The sequence below is a fragment of the Cervus canadensis genome, chromosome 4 (genome assembly GCF_019320065.1).
Source record: "Cervus canadensis isolate Bull #8, Minnesota chromosome 4, ASM1932006v1, whole genome shotgun sequence".
NCBI classification, from domain to species: domain Eukaryota; kingdom Metazoa; phylum Chordata; class Mammalia; order Artiodactyla; family Cervidae; genus Cervus; species Cervus canadensis.
In genome coordinates this window covers 89,027,139-89,041,174 of record NC_057389.1, presented here as the reverse complement: position 1 = coordinate 89,041,174, position 14,036 = coordinate 89,027,139, and the positions used below count along the sequence as shown (strand labels likewise).

The window sequence follows — 14,036 nt, the reverse complement described above, 5'->3', positions numbered from 1 at the left end:
TGCATTCTCCTGCCCTCCACAACCTCCTTCCCTTCCCCTGAGTAAGCCAGCCACCCCTGAGACGTTTCCCTTCTTCTGGGGCCTCAGGGGCCTGTCCATTTGGGGCAGCTTGGACTTGCAGAAACCCAACCCGCCTCCGGACCGTGGGATGATCGCGCTCCATCCCCTACACAGGCCCTGACCCCTCCTGGTTCGATTCAACGTCACAAGAGCCCCTGGCCCAATTTTTTGGGGAGATGATAGGGCTACCCCCAGGGGCAGTGGGGAGAAATGAACCCCAAAGAGACTCAGGTAGAGCCGCAGCAGTCGGCTGCCAAGGAGGCCTCGGTTGCTGTGGTAACGCGGCCTCCTCGGACTCACTTCCGGAGTAAAGTAGCGCATGCGCAAATAGCCCGACAGGCCGCAAGGGTGGCGGGTTTCCTCCCTTCCTTCCCAAGATACCCCGCGGTCCTGAGATGTTATGTCACTGGGGGCGTCCCCACACCACCTGATTGGGTTATCCGCATGATGAAGTTATCGGCTTGATGGAATTATCGTGATATATATATACACTGCGGGCCGCCAGAGCGCTAGATACAGAAGGCGCTAGCTGCCTTCAGTTCGGAGTAGGTTACTTCGACTAGGCCTGCAGGATTTCGATTCCGGTTTAGGCGGCTGCGCAGGCGCAGACTTGGCACAGGCGGTCCCTAGCTGATCGCCGACCCAGCTCGGCCTCCGGATAGCTTTTCCCAGGATCGGTTGTATCCCGGGCTTAGGGTCCGCGATCAAGGCCAGAGACCCGACACTTCGAGGGCGGCCTCCGCGGGACCGAGGGACGCGCACCCCGAGGGAGGCGTAAAGAAAGAGGTTCTGACCGGACCCGGGTCAATCGCCCATCGCCCATGGCGGCCCTCGTAAGTGTGCGGCAAGGCGGTTCGGCTGCGGTCCTGGTGGTGGCCTCTGTAGCCTCTCACTCACTGTCCTGCTTTCTCTCCCCTCAGGGCCCCAGCAGCCAGAATGTCACTGAGTATGTCGTCCGAGTTCCCAAGTAAGTCCCTGATCCTACCAACCCCCTCTCTCTCCAGAAATGTTTAAATCTCGAGCCTCCAGGAGTGTCTGATTCTTCTTCCAGGGCTGGGGTTGAGCCGAGGCCTCTGGGGCATCACTGTTTTTTTAATAGAGTGAATGAATGAGTACATTAATATATAGTAACACGCAACCTCCCTGCCTAGGATTCCCTCAGCCAGGAATGGCAACTGTGACTCTACTGGGTGGATTCTTTTTGATCCTGCAAAATTCCGTTACAGTATTTTCCTCCTTCAGGAGGCATTCCCTGGCTGTCCACCCCCCTGCCCAAGGCTGAGTTCCCAATTATCCCATCTTGGGTTCCCAGAAATATTTGTCCCTGACTGATCTCTGTGTTTTTTTCATGGGTCCCCATTGTTGCCCAGCACAAAGGACTGAGCCTGGGAGGGTTTACTGAATTAATGAATGATTGACTGAGCACTGCCTCTTCTTTCTTGTCCATCCCAGAAATACCACCAAAAAATACAATATCATGGCTTTCAATGCAGCCGATAAAGTCAACCTCACTACTTGGAATCAGGTAAGTCCGAGTTCTGAGGATGTGAGAAAACCTGACCCTGGATTTGATATAATAGTTGCTTGGTTGTGATAGTAACTAAGGCTTAGTATCCTCCTCTCTCCCCATGTGCAGATAAGTGATAACTAAGGCCCAGGCTGAGCCTCTGGGCACCCCTGAGGGCAAGATATGTATGACCCTGCAGGAGGTTTTCTCCTGAAATGTGTGCCCATTAATGGGCATTTGGGGTCAAGATCTATCTGGGCAAGAGAGGAGGGGGCTGCCTCCTAGAGGTGACTCAGAGCCCCCATTGTCGGAGACTCCAGAACGGTCTTTAGAAGCTGTCTTAGTTGTTGCAGGCTGCTTTAGCAGAATTCCAGAGATCTGGGTGGTTTATAAACAACAGATGTTTATTTCCCACAGTTCTGGAGGCTAGACGTCCAAAATCAGGGCGCCAGCAGATTTGGTGTCTAGTGAGGGCAGGCTTCCTGGCTCACAGCTGATGCATGTGCACTGTACCCTCACCTGGCAGAAGAGGGACACAGCACTATGGAATCCTTTATTAAAGAGGGCACTTATCCCATTACTAATAGGCTGCAGCCTCATAACCTAATCATCATCTATCAGAGGCCTCGCCCCCAAATACCATCACACTGGAGATTAGGTTATACGCGTTTTGGGGCAATTCCCTGGAGATACAGCGGTTAGGCCTCCAGCTAGGACTCCAGCCCATTCACTGCGGGGGCCCAGGTTCCATCCCTGGTGGGGGAACTAAGATTCCAGAAGCCCCGGATCACAGCCAAAAAGAATGCATCTTGGAGGCACGCAAACATTCATCCATAGCAGAAGCCATTAAAGGGTTACAAACAGTCTGTAAAGAGATTTGTCCACTGTGGGGTCGAGGACAAGTGAAGGGAGAACGGCAAGGCTCTGGACCAGGTGAGCCTGTGATGGGGTTTGCAGCAAACAGGTTGCGACAAGTGATTTGACTCTGGAGTGTCTTTTTTTTTTTAATTTGGAAATAATTTCAAACTTTCAAAAAGCTGCAGAAACAGACATCGTAGCGGGCTTTAGACAGATCCCTTTGCCCACATTCACAGAGCCTCTTTTCGCCAAGCGGGAAGTTGGCTCTGAGGGTCCACCGCTCAGCCTGCGGGGAGGAAGGGGTATCGTTGGATGGGGAGCAGGCTCCCTGATGAGAAGTGTCGCCTTCCGTCCTCCCAGGCCCGGCTGGAACGAGACCTGAGCAACAAGAAGATTTACCAAGAGGAGGAGATGCCTGAGTCGGGCGCCGGCAGCGAGTTCAACCGCAAGCTCCGGGAGGAGGCGCGGAGGAAGAAGTACGGCATCGTCCTCAAGGAGTTCCGGCCAGAGGACCAGCCCTGGCTGCTGCGGGTCAACGGCAAATCGGGCCGCAAGTTCAAGGGCATAAAGAAGGGCGGCGTGACAGAAAACACCTCCTACTACATCTTTACCCAGTGCCCTGATGGGGCTTTCGAGGCCTTCCCTGTGCACAACTGGTATAACTTCACGCCGCTGGCCAAGCACCGCACGCTCACGGCCGAGGAGGCCGAGGAGGAGTGGGAGAGGTGAGTGACGGGGCCATGCCTGGAAAAGGGCTGCAACCCCTGACGTTGTGCCTGGCTGGGAGCTGGGGACTCAGCGGTGAGCAAGCCAGATCTCTCCACCGCTCAGGAGCACCCAGTCCAGGGGGCAGATGGACTGGAGACAGCAGGGAGGTGGATCCAGTGCTAGGGCGTCAGCATCACATGAGACCTTCTCCTGAGGGACTCTGGGAAGACAGGGAACCAAAGGAGGGCCAGCTCTCCCTGTGTGAGCTCAGGGTCTTTCTGCCACGTGCCTGTGTCCCCACGTGTAGGGTCAGGTCGTCCCTCTCATCACCTAAGTTGTGTCTGTGGCTCTCCTCCGGGGCACACGTGGTGGAAGTGCAGGGAGGCACCAGTGGATGAGGCCCACTCCCGGAGGGGGTCTCCCGAGCCAGGCCCGCTGCCAGCCCCTGCTGTAACACTGCCCCCCGCCCCACAGGAGAAACAAGGTCCTGAACCACTTCAGCATCATGCAGCAGCGGCGACTGAAAGACCAGGACCAGGACGAGGAGGATGAGGAGAAGGAGAAGCGCAGCCGCAAGAAGGCCAGCGAGCTGCGCATCCACGACCTGGAGGACGACCTGGAGATGTCGTCCGATGACAGCGAGGCCAGCGGCGAGGAGGGTGAGACGGGTGGAGCCAGCCCTGGGCGGCAGGGGTGGCAGTTGTAATTAATCCAGGTCCTGTGTGATGACTCAGAGAGGTGAATGCCCCTGAAAGGATTGCTTGATTACTTGCAGACCCTTGGATCCCCTCAGGAGTTTAGCTGCTGGGGGAAGCACTAGGGTTGGTTAGGAGGCCCCAGGAAGGTCTCTCTCGGCCATGGCCTCGACTGGGATTTCCATGGGAATGGCCTTAGGACTGGCCAGTTTGAGTCGTACCAGCAGGCTCTGGGCCAAGGGGTGGTCTCTGGTTGCCCAGTGGCTGGCTGGCCCAGGTGATTTGGGGCAGGGATGGCGGCCCTAAGTGTGAGTTAGAGGAAGGGGTTGGCTGGGGGTGTGGAGTTGAGATTGCTTGCTTGGCGGTGGGTGATTGGTACAACCCTGGGCCAGCTCTCTGCCTCCTGGAGGAATTGGGGCTGGTCCTGGCATCACCACGGCCCTTGAGATGTCCAGGCATCATTAGATACACACAACACGATGCATGTCCATCTGAGCCCCTCACCTCGTGTATTCTTCCCCAGGTGGCAGAGCCCCCAAGGCCAAGAAGAAGGCACCGCCCAGCAAGGGGGGCCGGAAGAAGAAGAAGAAGAAGGGCTCAGATGATGAGGCCTTTGAGGACAGTGATGACGGGGACTTCGAGGGCCAGGAGGTGGACTACATGTCCGACGGCTCCAGGTGAGGCAGGCGGGAGGCGGGTGTGAGACCCTGGGCCGGCCTGCGGACGCGCTCACTCACCCTCTGCCCGCTCTCTGTCTTACAGCAGCTCCCAGGATGAGCTGGAGGGCAAGCCCAAGGTCACCCAGCAGGAGGAGGGTCCCAAGGGCGTGGACGAGCAGAGTGAGAGCAGTGAAGAGAGCGAGGAGGAAAAGCCACCCGAGGAGGACAAGGAGGAGGAGGAGGAGAAGAAGGCACCCACGCCGCAGGAGAAGAAGCGGAGGAAAGGTGGGTTGGCTCCTCTGAGCCCCTGATCTGGGACAGGGCCGAGGGCTGGCTCAGGGGTCTCCAGTCCTGACGCCCCCTCCTCTGGCCCCTTGCAGACAGCAGCGAGGAGTCCGACAGCTCGGAGGAGAGTGACATTGACAGCGAAGCCTCCTCGGCACTCTTCATGGCGGTAAGGCCCCGCCACGGCAGGGCCGGCCAGGGCGGACGGTGGGGGGGCCCTCTCCCGACATGCGTGCTCAGCCCCAATCTCCACAGAAAAAGAAGACGCCCCCCAAAAGGGAGCGGAAGCCATCAGGGGGCAGTTCCCGGGGTAACAGCCGGCCAGGCACGCCCAGCACTGAGGTGGGCAGTACTTCTTCCACCCTCCGGGCAGCTGCCAGCAAGCTGGAGCAGGGTGAGTAGTATGCCCCATCCCACCCCGCCCGCCCTACCCTGCCCTCTTGACCCCATCCTGGTCTTCCTGTTCCGCAGCCTCTGAGCCCCTTGCACACATGATCCCAGCACTGTCCCCCGACCCCCCTACCCCTCCATCCCCCTACCCAGTGGTCCAGCCTCCCAGACCCAATCTCAGTCCCACCGCCACCTCCCACAGGGAAGCGCACCAGCGAAACGCCGGCAGCCAAGCGGCTACGACTGGACACCGGGCCCCAGAGCTTGTCCGGGAAATCCACTCCTCAGCCCCAGTCTGGGAAGTCAACCCCCAGCAGTGGCGACGTTCAAGTGACCGAAGACGCCGTGCGCCGCTACCTGACGCGGAAGCCCATGACCACCAAGGACCTGCTGAAAAAGTTCCAGACCAAGAAGACGGGTCTGAGCAGCGAGCAGACAGTGAATGTGCTGGCTCAGATCCTGAAGCGCCTGAACCCTGAGCGCAAGATGATCAACGATAAGATGCATTTCTCCCTCAAGGAGTGATGCTGCCCTCAATAAACAGGCTCTGTTTTCTACAATCCTCAGTGTCTTCATCCCCACACTTGCTGCCTCTCGTCCCGCTGCCTGTAGATGCCTCTTAGAACTTAATTCCAGAGAAGGCAATGGCACCCCACTCCAGTACTCTTGCCTGGAAAATCCCATGGACGGAGGAGCCTGGTAGGCTGCAGTCCATGGGGTCGCTAAGAGTCGGACAGGACTGAGTGACTTCACTTTCACTTTTCACTTTCATGCATTGGAGAAGGAAATGGCAACCCACTCCAGTGTTCTTGCCTGGAGAATCCCAGGGATGGGGGAGCCTGGTAGGCTGCCATCTATGGGGTCGCAGAGTCGGACACGAGTGAAGTGACTTAGCAGCAGCAGCAGAACTTAATCCTCTGCTTACCCCCTCAGCCTCCTCCATGGAGCTGCTGGGTGATTTCTTTCAGCTCTGTCTTCCACTTGGCTGGTTCTCTCTTCAGCTGTGGCTTATCCACCACCTGAACCCATTAAAAGTAGGGCTTCCCAGGTGGCTCAGCAGTAAAGAATCTGCCTGCCTGTGCAGGGGACGCAGGTTCAATCCCTGGGTCAGGAAGTTTCCCTGAAGGAGGAAATGGCACCCCACTCTAGCATTCTTGCCTGGGAAATCCCATGAACAGAGGAGCCTGGTGGGGCTACAGTTCATGGGGTCCCAAAGAGTTGGACATGATTGAGCACACGTGCACAAACCCGTAAGTACTTAGTGTCACTGTCTTTCAGTTCTGCAAATAGCTTTTTCAGATCAGTAGCTCTGTTTTGAGTGTATGGCCCCTTCTGTTTTTGATGCCTTCTTTTCTATTGTTAGTTTAAACATCCTTGTCTTACAGTCTCCATCACACTCACCTAGTACCTGAAGCAGACGGGCATCCTGTTGTTTTCTGATGCCTCTTTATGATTGTATTTGTGACCTGGGATGGGGGATTCGTTCCTAGTTCCAGGTTCTGTCTTTGGAGCTCCTGGGTGGCCTGCTTTGCAGGCAAGTTCTTTTTTTTTTTTTTTTAATATTTGCTTTTATTTATTTATTTGACTGTGCTGGGTCTTAGTTGCAGCATGTGGGATCTAGTTCCCTGACCGGGGATCAGACCCTGGGCCCCCTGCATTGGGAGCATGGAGCCTTAGCCACTGGACCACCAGGGAAGTCCCAGGCAAGTTCTTCCAGATGGTTTTTGCATGTGCCTACCAGGTGCCCCAGAAGTGGCTTCTAGGTGGCGCTAGTGGTAAAGAACCCGCCTGCCAATGCAGGAGACTTAAGAGACCCGGGTTTGATCCCTGGGTTGGAAAGGTCCCCTGGACGAGGACACAGCAACCCACTCCAGTATTCTTGCTTAGAGAATCTCATGGAGAGAGGAGCTTGGCGGGCTACAGTCCATAGGGTCGCAAAGAGTCGGAAACAAGAGAAGCAATTTAGCATGCACACCTGCCCCAGATGTGTGATTCTAAGATTCTCAGCTCTTGATTCTGTCCCAAATGGCCACAAAATCCCAAACCCCTGTTACTGGCCTTGGCATCTGGACCCTACTTTTCAACTTCCCAGTGGGGTTTCTGGGGCATCCCTTAGAGTCTCACAAGTTGGTAAGGTGTTTTATTTTATCCAGTATGGCTAGGCATTCTGTAAGCAAGAGGGTTCTTTGCGTTTGTGGAGTCACATTGCTGGAAAAGGAACTTGGCAGCAGGAACGACGTTGAAACCCGTTTGAGTGATCCGGCTGGTGGCAGGATGCTGGAGACGGCAGGTGGAAAACCTCCCCACCCAGTTCTACATGCCCTTGGCTGCCGAGCCGGAATGCCTGAGATGGCCGGCTAATTCCCAGGAATGTCCCAGCTCGTTCCAACCTCCCTCCCATCCTTCCACCAGGACTTTCGTGAAGGAAGTGCCTGCCCCTTACCCTGACAATTTCACCCCTGCTCTGCCTGCCATGTGGACTGAGGTCTGAGGCCTCCCCCACCACACCGGTCTACGTGCCCCCAGTGGTTCACATCAGGAGCCTTGCATTCAGTAGGACTTGGGGTTCAAACCCCACCTGTGTCTCTTAATTCTGGGTGACTTTAGATAAGTGACATTCCTCCCAGCGACACCCCCCAACTGAAGGTAGTCTCAACAAGCAGCTGAGAAGAAAAAAGCACACCAAAATCACTGAAGCAGTCCCCTGTGGGTAGTGCTGTGGTCTTTTCCTACTTCCCAATACAAAGGGCAGCAAAAAGCCCCGAGCTTGCATCTTGGCTCACCTGAAACGGATGAGCTCCTGAAGCACGTGTCCTGGGTCAAAGGGATGGGATTGGTGGTTTCTGTAGCCAGTGTTCAACTGCCACTGGTTTATACTGCTACCAACAGGCATGCCCATTACACACACACACCCAGCCATGTGTAAGCAGACTCTTTGCCAGTCTCAGGGGCAGTCTCACCTGAGTTTTCATCTGGTCTTGCCTGCATTGGGTTCAAGCACCTTGTCAAATCTACACAAGTTGCTTGTATTTCAGGACTTCCCCCTGGTGGTCCAGTGGTTAAGGCTCTGGGCTCCCAATGCAGAGATACAAGTCGGATCCCCTATTCGGGATCTTGCATGACACAGGACATGGCCTAAAATTTTTTAAAAATTGAAAATAAAAAAGATGCTCTTATTTCCTTTGCCTCGAGCATTTTGTGTGTGCTTAGCTGCTCAGTTGTGTCCAACTCTTTGCAACCCCATGGACTGTATAGCCCACCAGCCGCCTCTGTCCATGGGATTCTCCAGGCAAGAATACTGGAGTAGGTAGCCATTCCCTTCTCCAGGGGATCTTCCCAACCAAGGGATCGAACATTGAGTCTCCTCCATTGCAGGTGAATTTTTTGCCATCTGAGCCACCAGGGAAGCTTCTAAGAGGCTCTCAACTGCTCAGTACCAGGCACCCTGATACACACTAAATGTCTCCTGTTTGTCCTCAAGACCTCATGTGGGAGGGACTCTGTTAGCCCCCTTTCATGGCTGAGGATGGAGGCTCACTTCCCCAGGGTGATGGAGAAGGGCTGGGAGATTGCCCTAACCAGGGCAGGGCTTAACCTCCCCTCCTGCTCTGATGCCCTCCAACCCCAGGTAGGGCTGGGGTCCCAGGGGACTCAGGTTGGCCTTCTAGAGACAGGAGTCCCTGCAGGGTAAGTTTCCTGCCCCTGTGTCCCAGCTCTTGGCAGTCCCCAGGCCTCTCCCTTTTCCTGTTTTGATACTGCCTGGGCCAGACCCGGAGGCAGGGCATGATGTCTTAATCCTCCAGGCAGGAGCCATGATGGATTCCCAGTCAGCTCACCCACCTCTCCCCTGCATGCACATCCGCTCTACCTGGTGCACAATGTGGGGGCTACTGGGCCCCAGCACCCTGCCCGAGAGGGGAGGACCCCCACTGGGAGACCCTTGGGGCCCCCCAACCCTCCCTCCAGACAGCAGGTGGGGTGGGGACCCCAAGTTGCCCTCCCTGAGCTCGGCCCTGGCTGCCGACACAGCACTCGTAAATCAAGGGGCGGAGGGGGTGTTGGAAATGGGTCTGTGGAATGTCTGGATGGGGTGTGTGTGTGAGGGGGTGTGCACCCTTAACTCTTGGAAGGATGGGGTGTGGGGCAGAGGAGCGGGGCTGCCTGGGCCTGAGGTGTGCGACGTTGGAGCCTTTGCAACAAGCAGCAGCCGGAAGTGATGAGGTTAATTCCCCAGCTCGGGCAGAGAGGGGATAAATTGAGGGTGCCGGGCATCCGCATCCTCAGGACCTGCCCGTCACCATGGCCACAGGAAGAGTCTTGCTAGGCTCTCTGCTTCTCCTGATCCTCCACTTGGACCTTGGTGGAAGCCGGGGGGCCTGGGAGGCTCTGGTGGCGGAGAGAGAGCTCTCATTTGAGCCAGCGGTGGACAGAGAGACCCAGAGGCCACAACTGGGTAAGGACTCCCGGAACCCTGTGCGCTCCCCAACTCCTTTCTGCCCAGACTCTGCCTGCTGTCAGCTGCCCCTTGTCCCTGCAGGAGCCCGCCTGCGCCGATCCCTGACCAGCCCGTGCCAGCTGTGGAGCCTGTCCTTGCCTGTGGCTGAGCTGGGCCTGGGCTACACGTCGGAGGAGACGGTCATCTTCCGCTACTGTGCTGGCAGTTGTCCTCGCGGTGCCCGCACCCAACACGGCCTGACGCTGGCCCGACTGCGGGGCCAGGGCCGAGCCCATGGAGGACCCTGCTGCCGGCCCACCCGCTACGCCGATGTGACCTTTCTCGACGACCGCCACCGCTGGCAGCGGCTGCCCCAGCTCTCGGCAGCGGCCTGTGGCTGCGGTGGCTAAGGATGGCCGACCCGGAGCCCTGCAGCCGCTGGAGAAGCTCAACTGACTTATTTACTGGAGGCCCAGAGGCCGAGGCAAAGAGAAGGGAAGGTGGGCTGGGGCCACCAGCAAGGGGCTCAATAAAGGAAACTGCTCCTCCAGCCTTATGACTGTGTGTTCAGCTGGGAATGCTCCTGGTAGGGGAAGGGGAAGAGGGGGAGGCAGGTGTGGTCCTGGGTTTCCCTTGCAGATCCTGGCCTTCCTGCAAACAGCTGGCAACAGGAGGCTAGCTTGTCCATTCTCCAACAGTATTCACAACTTTATTCACAAACATGGTGTCCTGAACAGCTTGGGGTAATGGTCCAGGGGGTCAGCAGGCTGGGGGCGGCTGCCCAGGCTCCCCTGGCCCCATCCCCTCAGGGAGGGAGCGGCAAATCACCGAGATGCGACGGCTCCGGGGAATCCGACGCTCCCCAAAAAAGGACTCTTCATCCCGAAGGATCTCGTGGGAGAAGTCATAACGGGCTGAGCCCCTGCAGGAGAAAACAGAGGATGTGGCTGGTGAGGGCAGCCCTGGTTCCAGGCAGACCAGCCCTAGGGGTAGAGTCTGCTATCATGGCTGAATGACAGAAGGTGTTCCAAATGTTGAGTGGCTGTCTTGTGAGTTACTGGTGGAGTGCAGGCTCCTTGGCTGCCAATACCTAAGAATGTAGAGGGAGCCCGGCTCCAGCAAGAGTTCCAGCCACTCCCCTGGCTCCTGGGTGTGCACCAGTCGCATGACGCTGGGAGACAACAGGGATAGGCCGGCAATGGTGGATCCACAGAACTGGAAGAGAGGACATGGTGGAGGGTGGGTTTTGGCCTGGCCAGCCCATCCCCAGCTGGGAGCTTCAAGCCACTGCCCTCTGCCCACCTTGACGCTGTCCACGTGTGGCTTGATGTAGCCCTGAGGTTCTAGGTCCAGCACGTGCACTGAGGAGAGGAGCGTCTGGCCAGGTCCAAAGGCAGCTGCCTGCACACGCCGCAGGATGGCCCGGCTTGCCTCTGACCAGCGCGACTTCTCTGTCTCTCGGAAGCCGTGGATGGCCTGCCCAGAGCACTCAGGTCAAGCCTGGAAGCTTCCAGGGGTGGGGAACAGGGAAACTGAGACATAGCCCAGGGCTGGGGAGGGATTGGGGGGAGGGTGGTGGAAGTGCAAAGCAAAGGCCTGGTTTTTCCAGGATGACACTTGACCCCAACCCTCAATTCTCAACTTTGATCCTATCTACCCCATGATGTTTTCTCAAATCCCAACCCCTGCCACATCTGGGTCTGGCTTTAGTCCTTTCTACCCACCATCAGGGTCCAGTTCAGTCCCACATTCCGTCCCTAACGTTGGCCCGGTTCCAATATTCACAACTTGATTCACCGGGTCCCCTGTCTCCACCCCTCAACCCGTGACCCTCCCTCATCTCGCTCCACACCCATTTCCACCCCTAACTTTAGTCCTGTCCCCCAAACACCCCTCGGTTCTGCCTCGTTATGGCCCTGCTCACATCTCCAAAGCGCTCTTCCAGCCCCCAAGACCCCAAGTATCAAATCCTCGCCCCCATTCCCAGGCCCCGCCCAGATGAAGCCCCGCCCACCCCAGCGCTCCACTACCGCCGGGTCTCTAACGTCCCAAGCCACGCCCCGGTGGCTCCGCCCCAGCACCACCCGCCCCAGCACCACCCGCCCCACCGCCACCCGCCTCACCGCATCCCAGTGGTCGTATTCGTATCTGCGGCGGCGCAGCTCGGGTTCCAGCTCGCGGCTCAGTGTCTCCTCCTCGGCCGCGCTCAGGAAGCCGGGCCGCACCACGGCCGCGTCTTGTAGGCGGCTCAGAACGGCTGGGCCCGAGCCCCGCACCCAGCCCTGCTGGGAAAGCGTCCGCAGTACCATCTGCCCACCTCCGGCCATAGCCCCGGAGCCGGGTCATGGAAGAGGGTGGGGCCAGGGCCACGCCCCCTCCCCAGGGTTATTGGCTGTGGCTGCACCGAGTCCCTCCAGCAATTGGCTTTCCTCAGAGTCCCGCCTCTCGCTCAAGGTTACTGGTTGTTACTCGGCTCGTCCTCTCAAGCTATTGGCTCTTCCCAGAACCTGCCTCCTCTCCGGCGCTATTGGGCCCTTTCGACCATAGAGACTCAGACTACTAGTTGTGCCTCGGGTCCGTCTTCCAGAGGGCGGTGGTGTCAAAGGCTAGCTATGCTCTGGGGTCAGAGGTCAAAGGTCAGAGAAGGATTGGGCCAAGGCTATCAAGTTAAGGTTACAGTCCAGTCAGGCTGAGCTGTAGGAGTTACGGGAGTGACATCAAGGCTATGATTATGGTGTGGGACCAGGTTTGTGGACTTAGGGGTTTCAGTCAAAGGTCAAGGCGAGGCGCCTCCCATTCCGACCCCCCTCTCCCCCATCCGCATACAAACAGGCTGGCTTCCAGTTTAAAACAGTATATAAACTGTTTATATACTTTGTTTAAAAACAGTATATAAACAAAAACTCCTCTCCCTTTAATGGTAGAATTGGAAGGTCACCATTTTTCAGCCCATAGACAACTGGTTTTAAAATATCTTCTGCTAGAAGCCACCCTCACGCCGAGGTAATCGGCGGAAAAGCGGAACCTGAATCCGATCAAACTTGTGTAGAGTCAGACACCAGGTACCGAAAGTACCAAGGACAGACTCGCATCCTCAAAATTCAGAGGGAAAGTTCGTAAGACACACGACCCTGTTTCTCCAACAAGTTAAGTTCAAGAAAAGAGAAGAAAAAGAGGGAGAGAGAGATTTGAGAGACTAAAGGGAAAAACCGCAATAACAAGACACTTATAGATTTATCAACCAGTGGCAATGCCTGCACCTTATTTGGATCCTGATTGGAAAAATTAAAAAAAAAAAATAGTGATCACCAGGGAAATTTGGACGCGGTTGAATATTCGACCACGGTAAGTGTTATTTTTTTCTGGTTGAAAATGATATTGTGGTTGTCTTTTTCAGGACAAAGATTCCTTGTCCTTTATTATGTTTTGAAAATTCTATAAATTCTGTAGCACTTTACAGTTTTTAAAAGTTTCACACACGCATGATTTCATAGACTTTCATAATAATAACCTTTTAAAAAAAATTCCCTACAGCTATATTGCCCCTCCTCCTTCCCTCTCCCCACTGGTAACCACTGGTTTGTTCTGTGTGAGTCTGTTTTTTTTGTTTGTTTTGTTGACTAGTTTATTTTTTAGATTCTACATAATAGTGATATGATACAGAATGTCTGTCTGATTAACTCACTTAGCATAATACCCTCCAAGTCCATACATGTTGCTGCAAATGGCATTATTTCATTATTTTTTATGGCTGAGTAATATTCCATTGTGTATATGTGCTGTATCTTCTTTATCCATTCATCTGTTGATGGCCACTTAGATTGCTTCTATGTCTTGGCAGTTGTAAATAATGCCATGAACATTGGCATGCATGTTATCTTTTCTAAATAGTGTTTTGTGTTTTTTTTTGGATATATACCAAAAGGAGTGGAATTGCTGGGTCATGTGGTTATTCTTAGTATTTTTGAGAAATAAAATTTCTTATCCTTTTAGAAATACATACTGAAATATTACAGATGAAATGAAAAGCTGGGATTTGCTTCAAAGTACTACAAAGCCATGGTAGAGGCTCTGTAGAGGCAGGGGAGGGACGAGACATAATCAGCCATGAATTGGTGTGGTGGGTACATGAGACCTCATTATTCTAGTTTCTCTACTTTTTTTCCTATTTAAAAAAAAATTAACTACAGGTGATTTTTTTTTTTTTTTTTTTGCAGCACCAGGCTTCATTGCTGTGTGGGCTTTTCTCTAGTTGTGGAGAGCAGGGGCTACTCTCTAGTGTTGGCGCACAGGCTTCTCACTGTGGTGGTGACTCTTGTGGAGCATGGGTTCTAGGGCATGTTGACTTCAGTAGTTGTGGCACACAGGCTTAGTTACTCCGAAGCATGTGGAATCTTCCCGGACCAGGGATTAAACCTGTGTCCTCTGCATTGGCAGGC

At 55.2% G+C, this 14,036-nt stretch overlaps 4 protein-coding genes across 4 annotated transcripts in view; 3 read left to right on the top strand and 1 right to left on the bottom strand.

Moving 5' to 3' along the window:
* The first annotated feature begins 402 nt into the window (after positions 1 to 402).
* Positions 403 to 5,722, top strand: GTF2F1 (general transcription factor IIF subunit 1). Its single transcript, XM_043466365.1, has 10 exons — positions 403 to 893; positions 981 to 1,027; positions 1,513 to 1,585; positions 2,786 to 3,150; positions 3,608 to 3,792; positions 4,352 to 4,505; positions 4,591 to 4,772; positions 4,868 to 4,941; positions 5,028 to 5,166; positions 5,365 to 5,722. The coding sequence occupies exons 1-10, from the start codon at positions 882 to 884 to the stop codon at positions 5,685 to 5,687; spliced, it is 1,554 nt and encodes a 517-aa protein (XP_043322300.1). The 5' UTR covers positions 403 to 881; the 3' UTR covers positions 5,688 to 5,722.
* A 1,304-nt stretch (positions 5,723 to 7,026) lies between these two features.
* Positions 7,027 to 10,147, top strand: PSPN (persephin). The gene is made up of 2 exons (XM_043466364.1): positions 7,027 to 9,615; positions 9,700 to 10,147. Exons 1-2 carry the CDS (start codon positions 9,462 to 9,464, stop codon positions 10,005 to 10,007), a joined length of 462 nt encoding a protein of 153 aa, XP_043322299.1. The 5' UTR covers positions 7,027 to 9,461; the 3' UTR covers positions 10,008 to 10,147.
* A 133-nt stretch (positions 10,148 to 10,280) lies between these two features.
* ALKBH7 (alkB homolog 7) lies at positions 10,281 to 11,964 on the bottom strand. The gene is made up of 4 exons (XM_043466362.1): positions 11,721 to 11,964; positions 10,900 to 11,073; positions 10,688 to 10,812; positions 10,281 to 10,519 (listed from the first exon to the last, which is right to left on the bottom strand). Exons 1-4 carry the CDS (start codon positions 11,922 to 11,924, stop codon positions 10,357 to 10,359), a joined length of 666 nt encoding a protein of 221 aa, XP_043322297.1. The 5' UTR covers positions 11,925 to 11,964; the 3' UTR covers positions 10,281 to 10,356.
* A 177-nt stretch (positions 11,965 to 12,141) lies between these two features.
* The window catches only part of ACER1 (alkaline ceramidase 1), a 55,507-nt gene continuing 53,612 nt past the window's right edge, over positions 12,142 to 14,036 (top strand). Inside the window, exon 1 of the mRNA XM_043466359.1 lies at positions 12,142 to 12,942. The gene's annotated coding sequence lies outside the window, so the exon portion shown is untranslated. The remainder of the gene's footprint in view (positions 12,943 to 14,036) is intronic.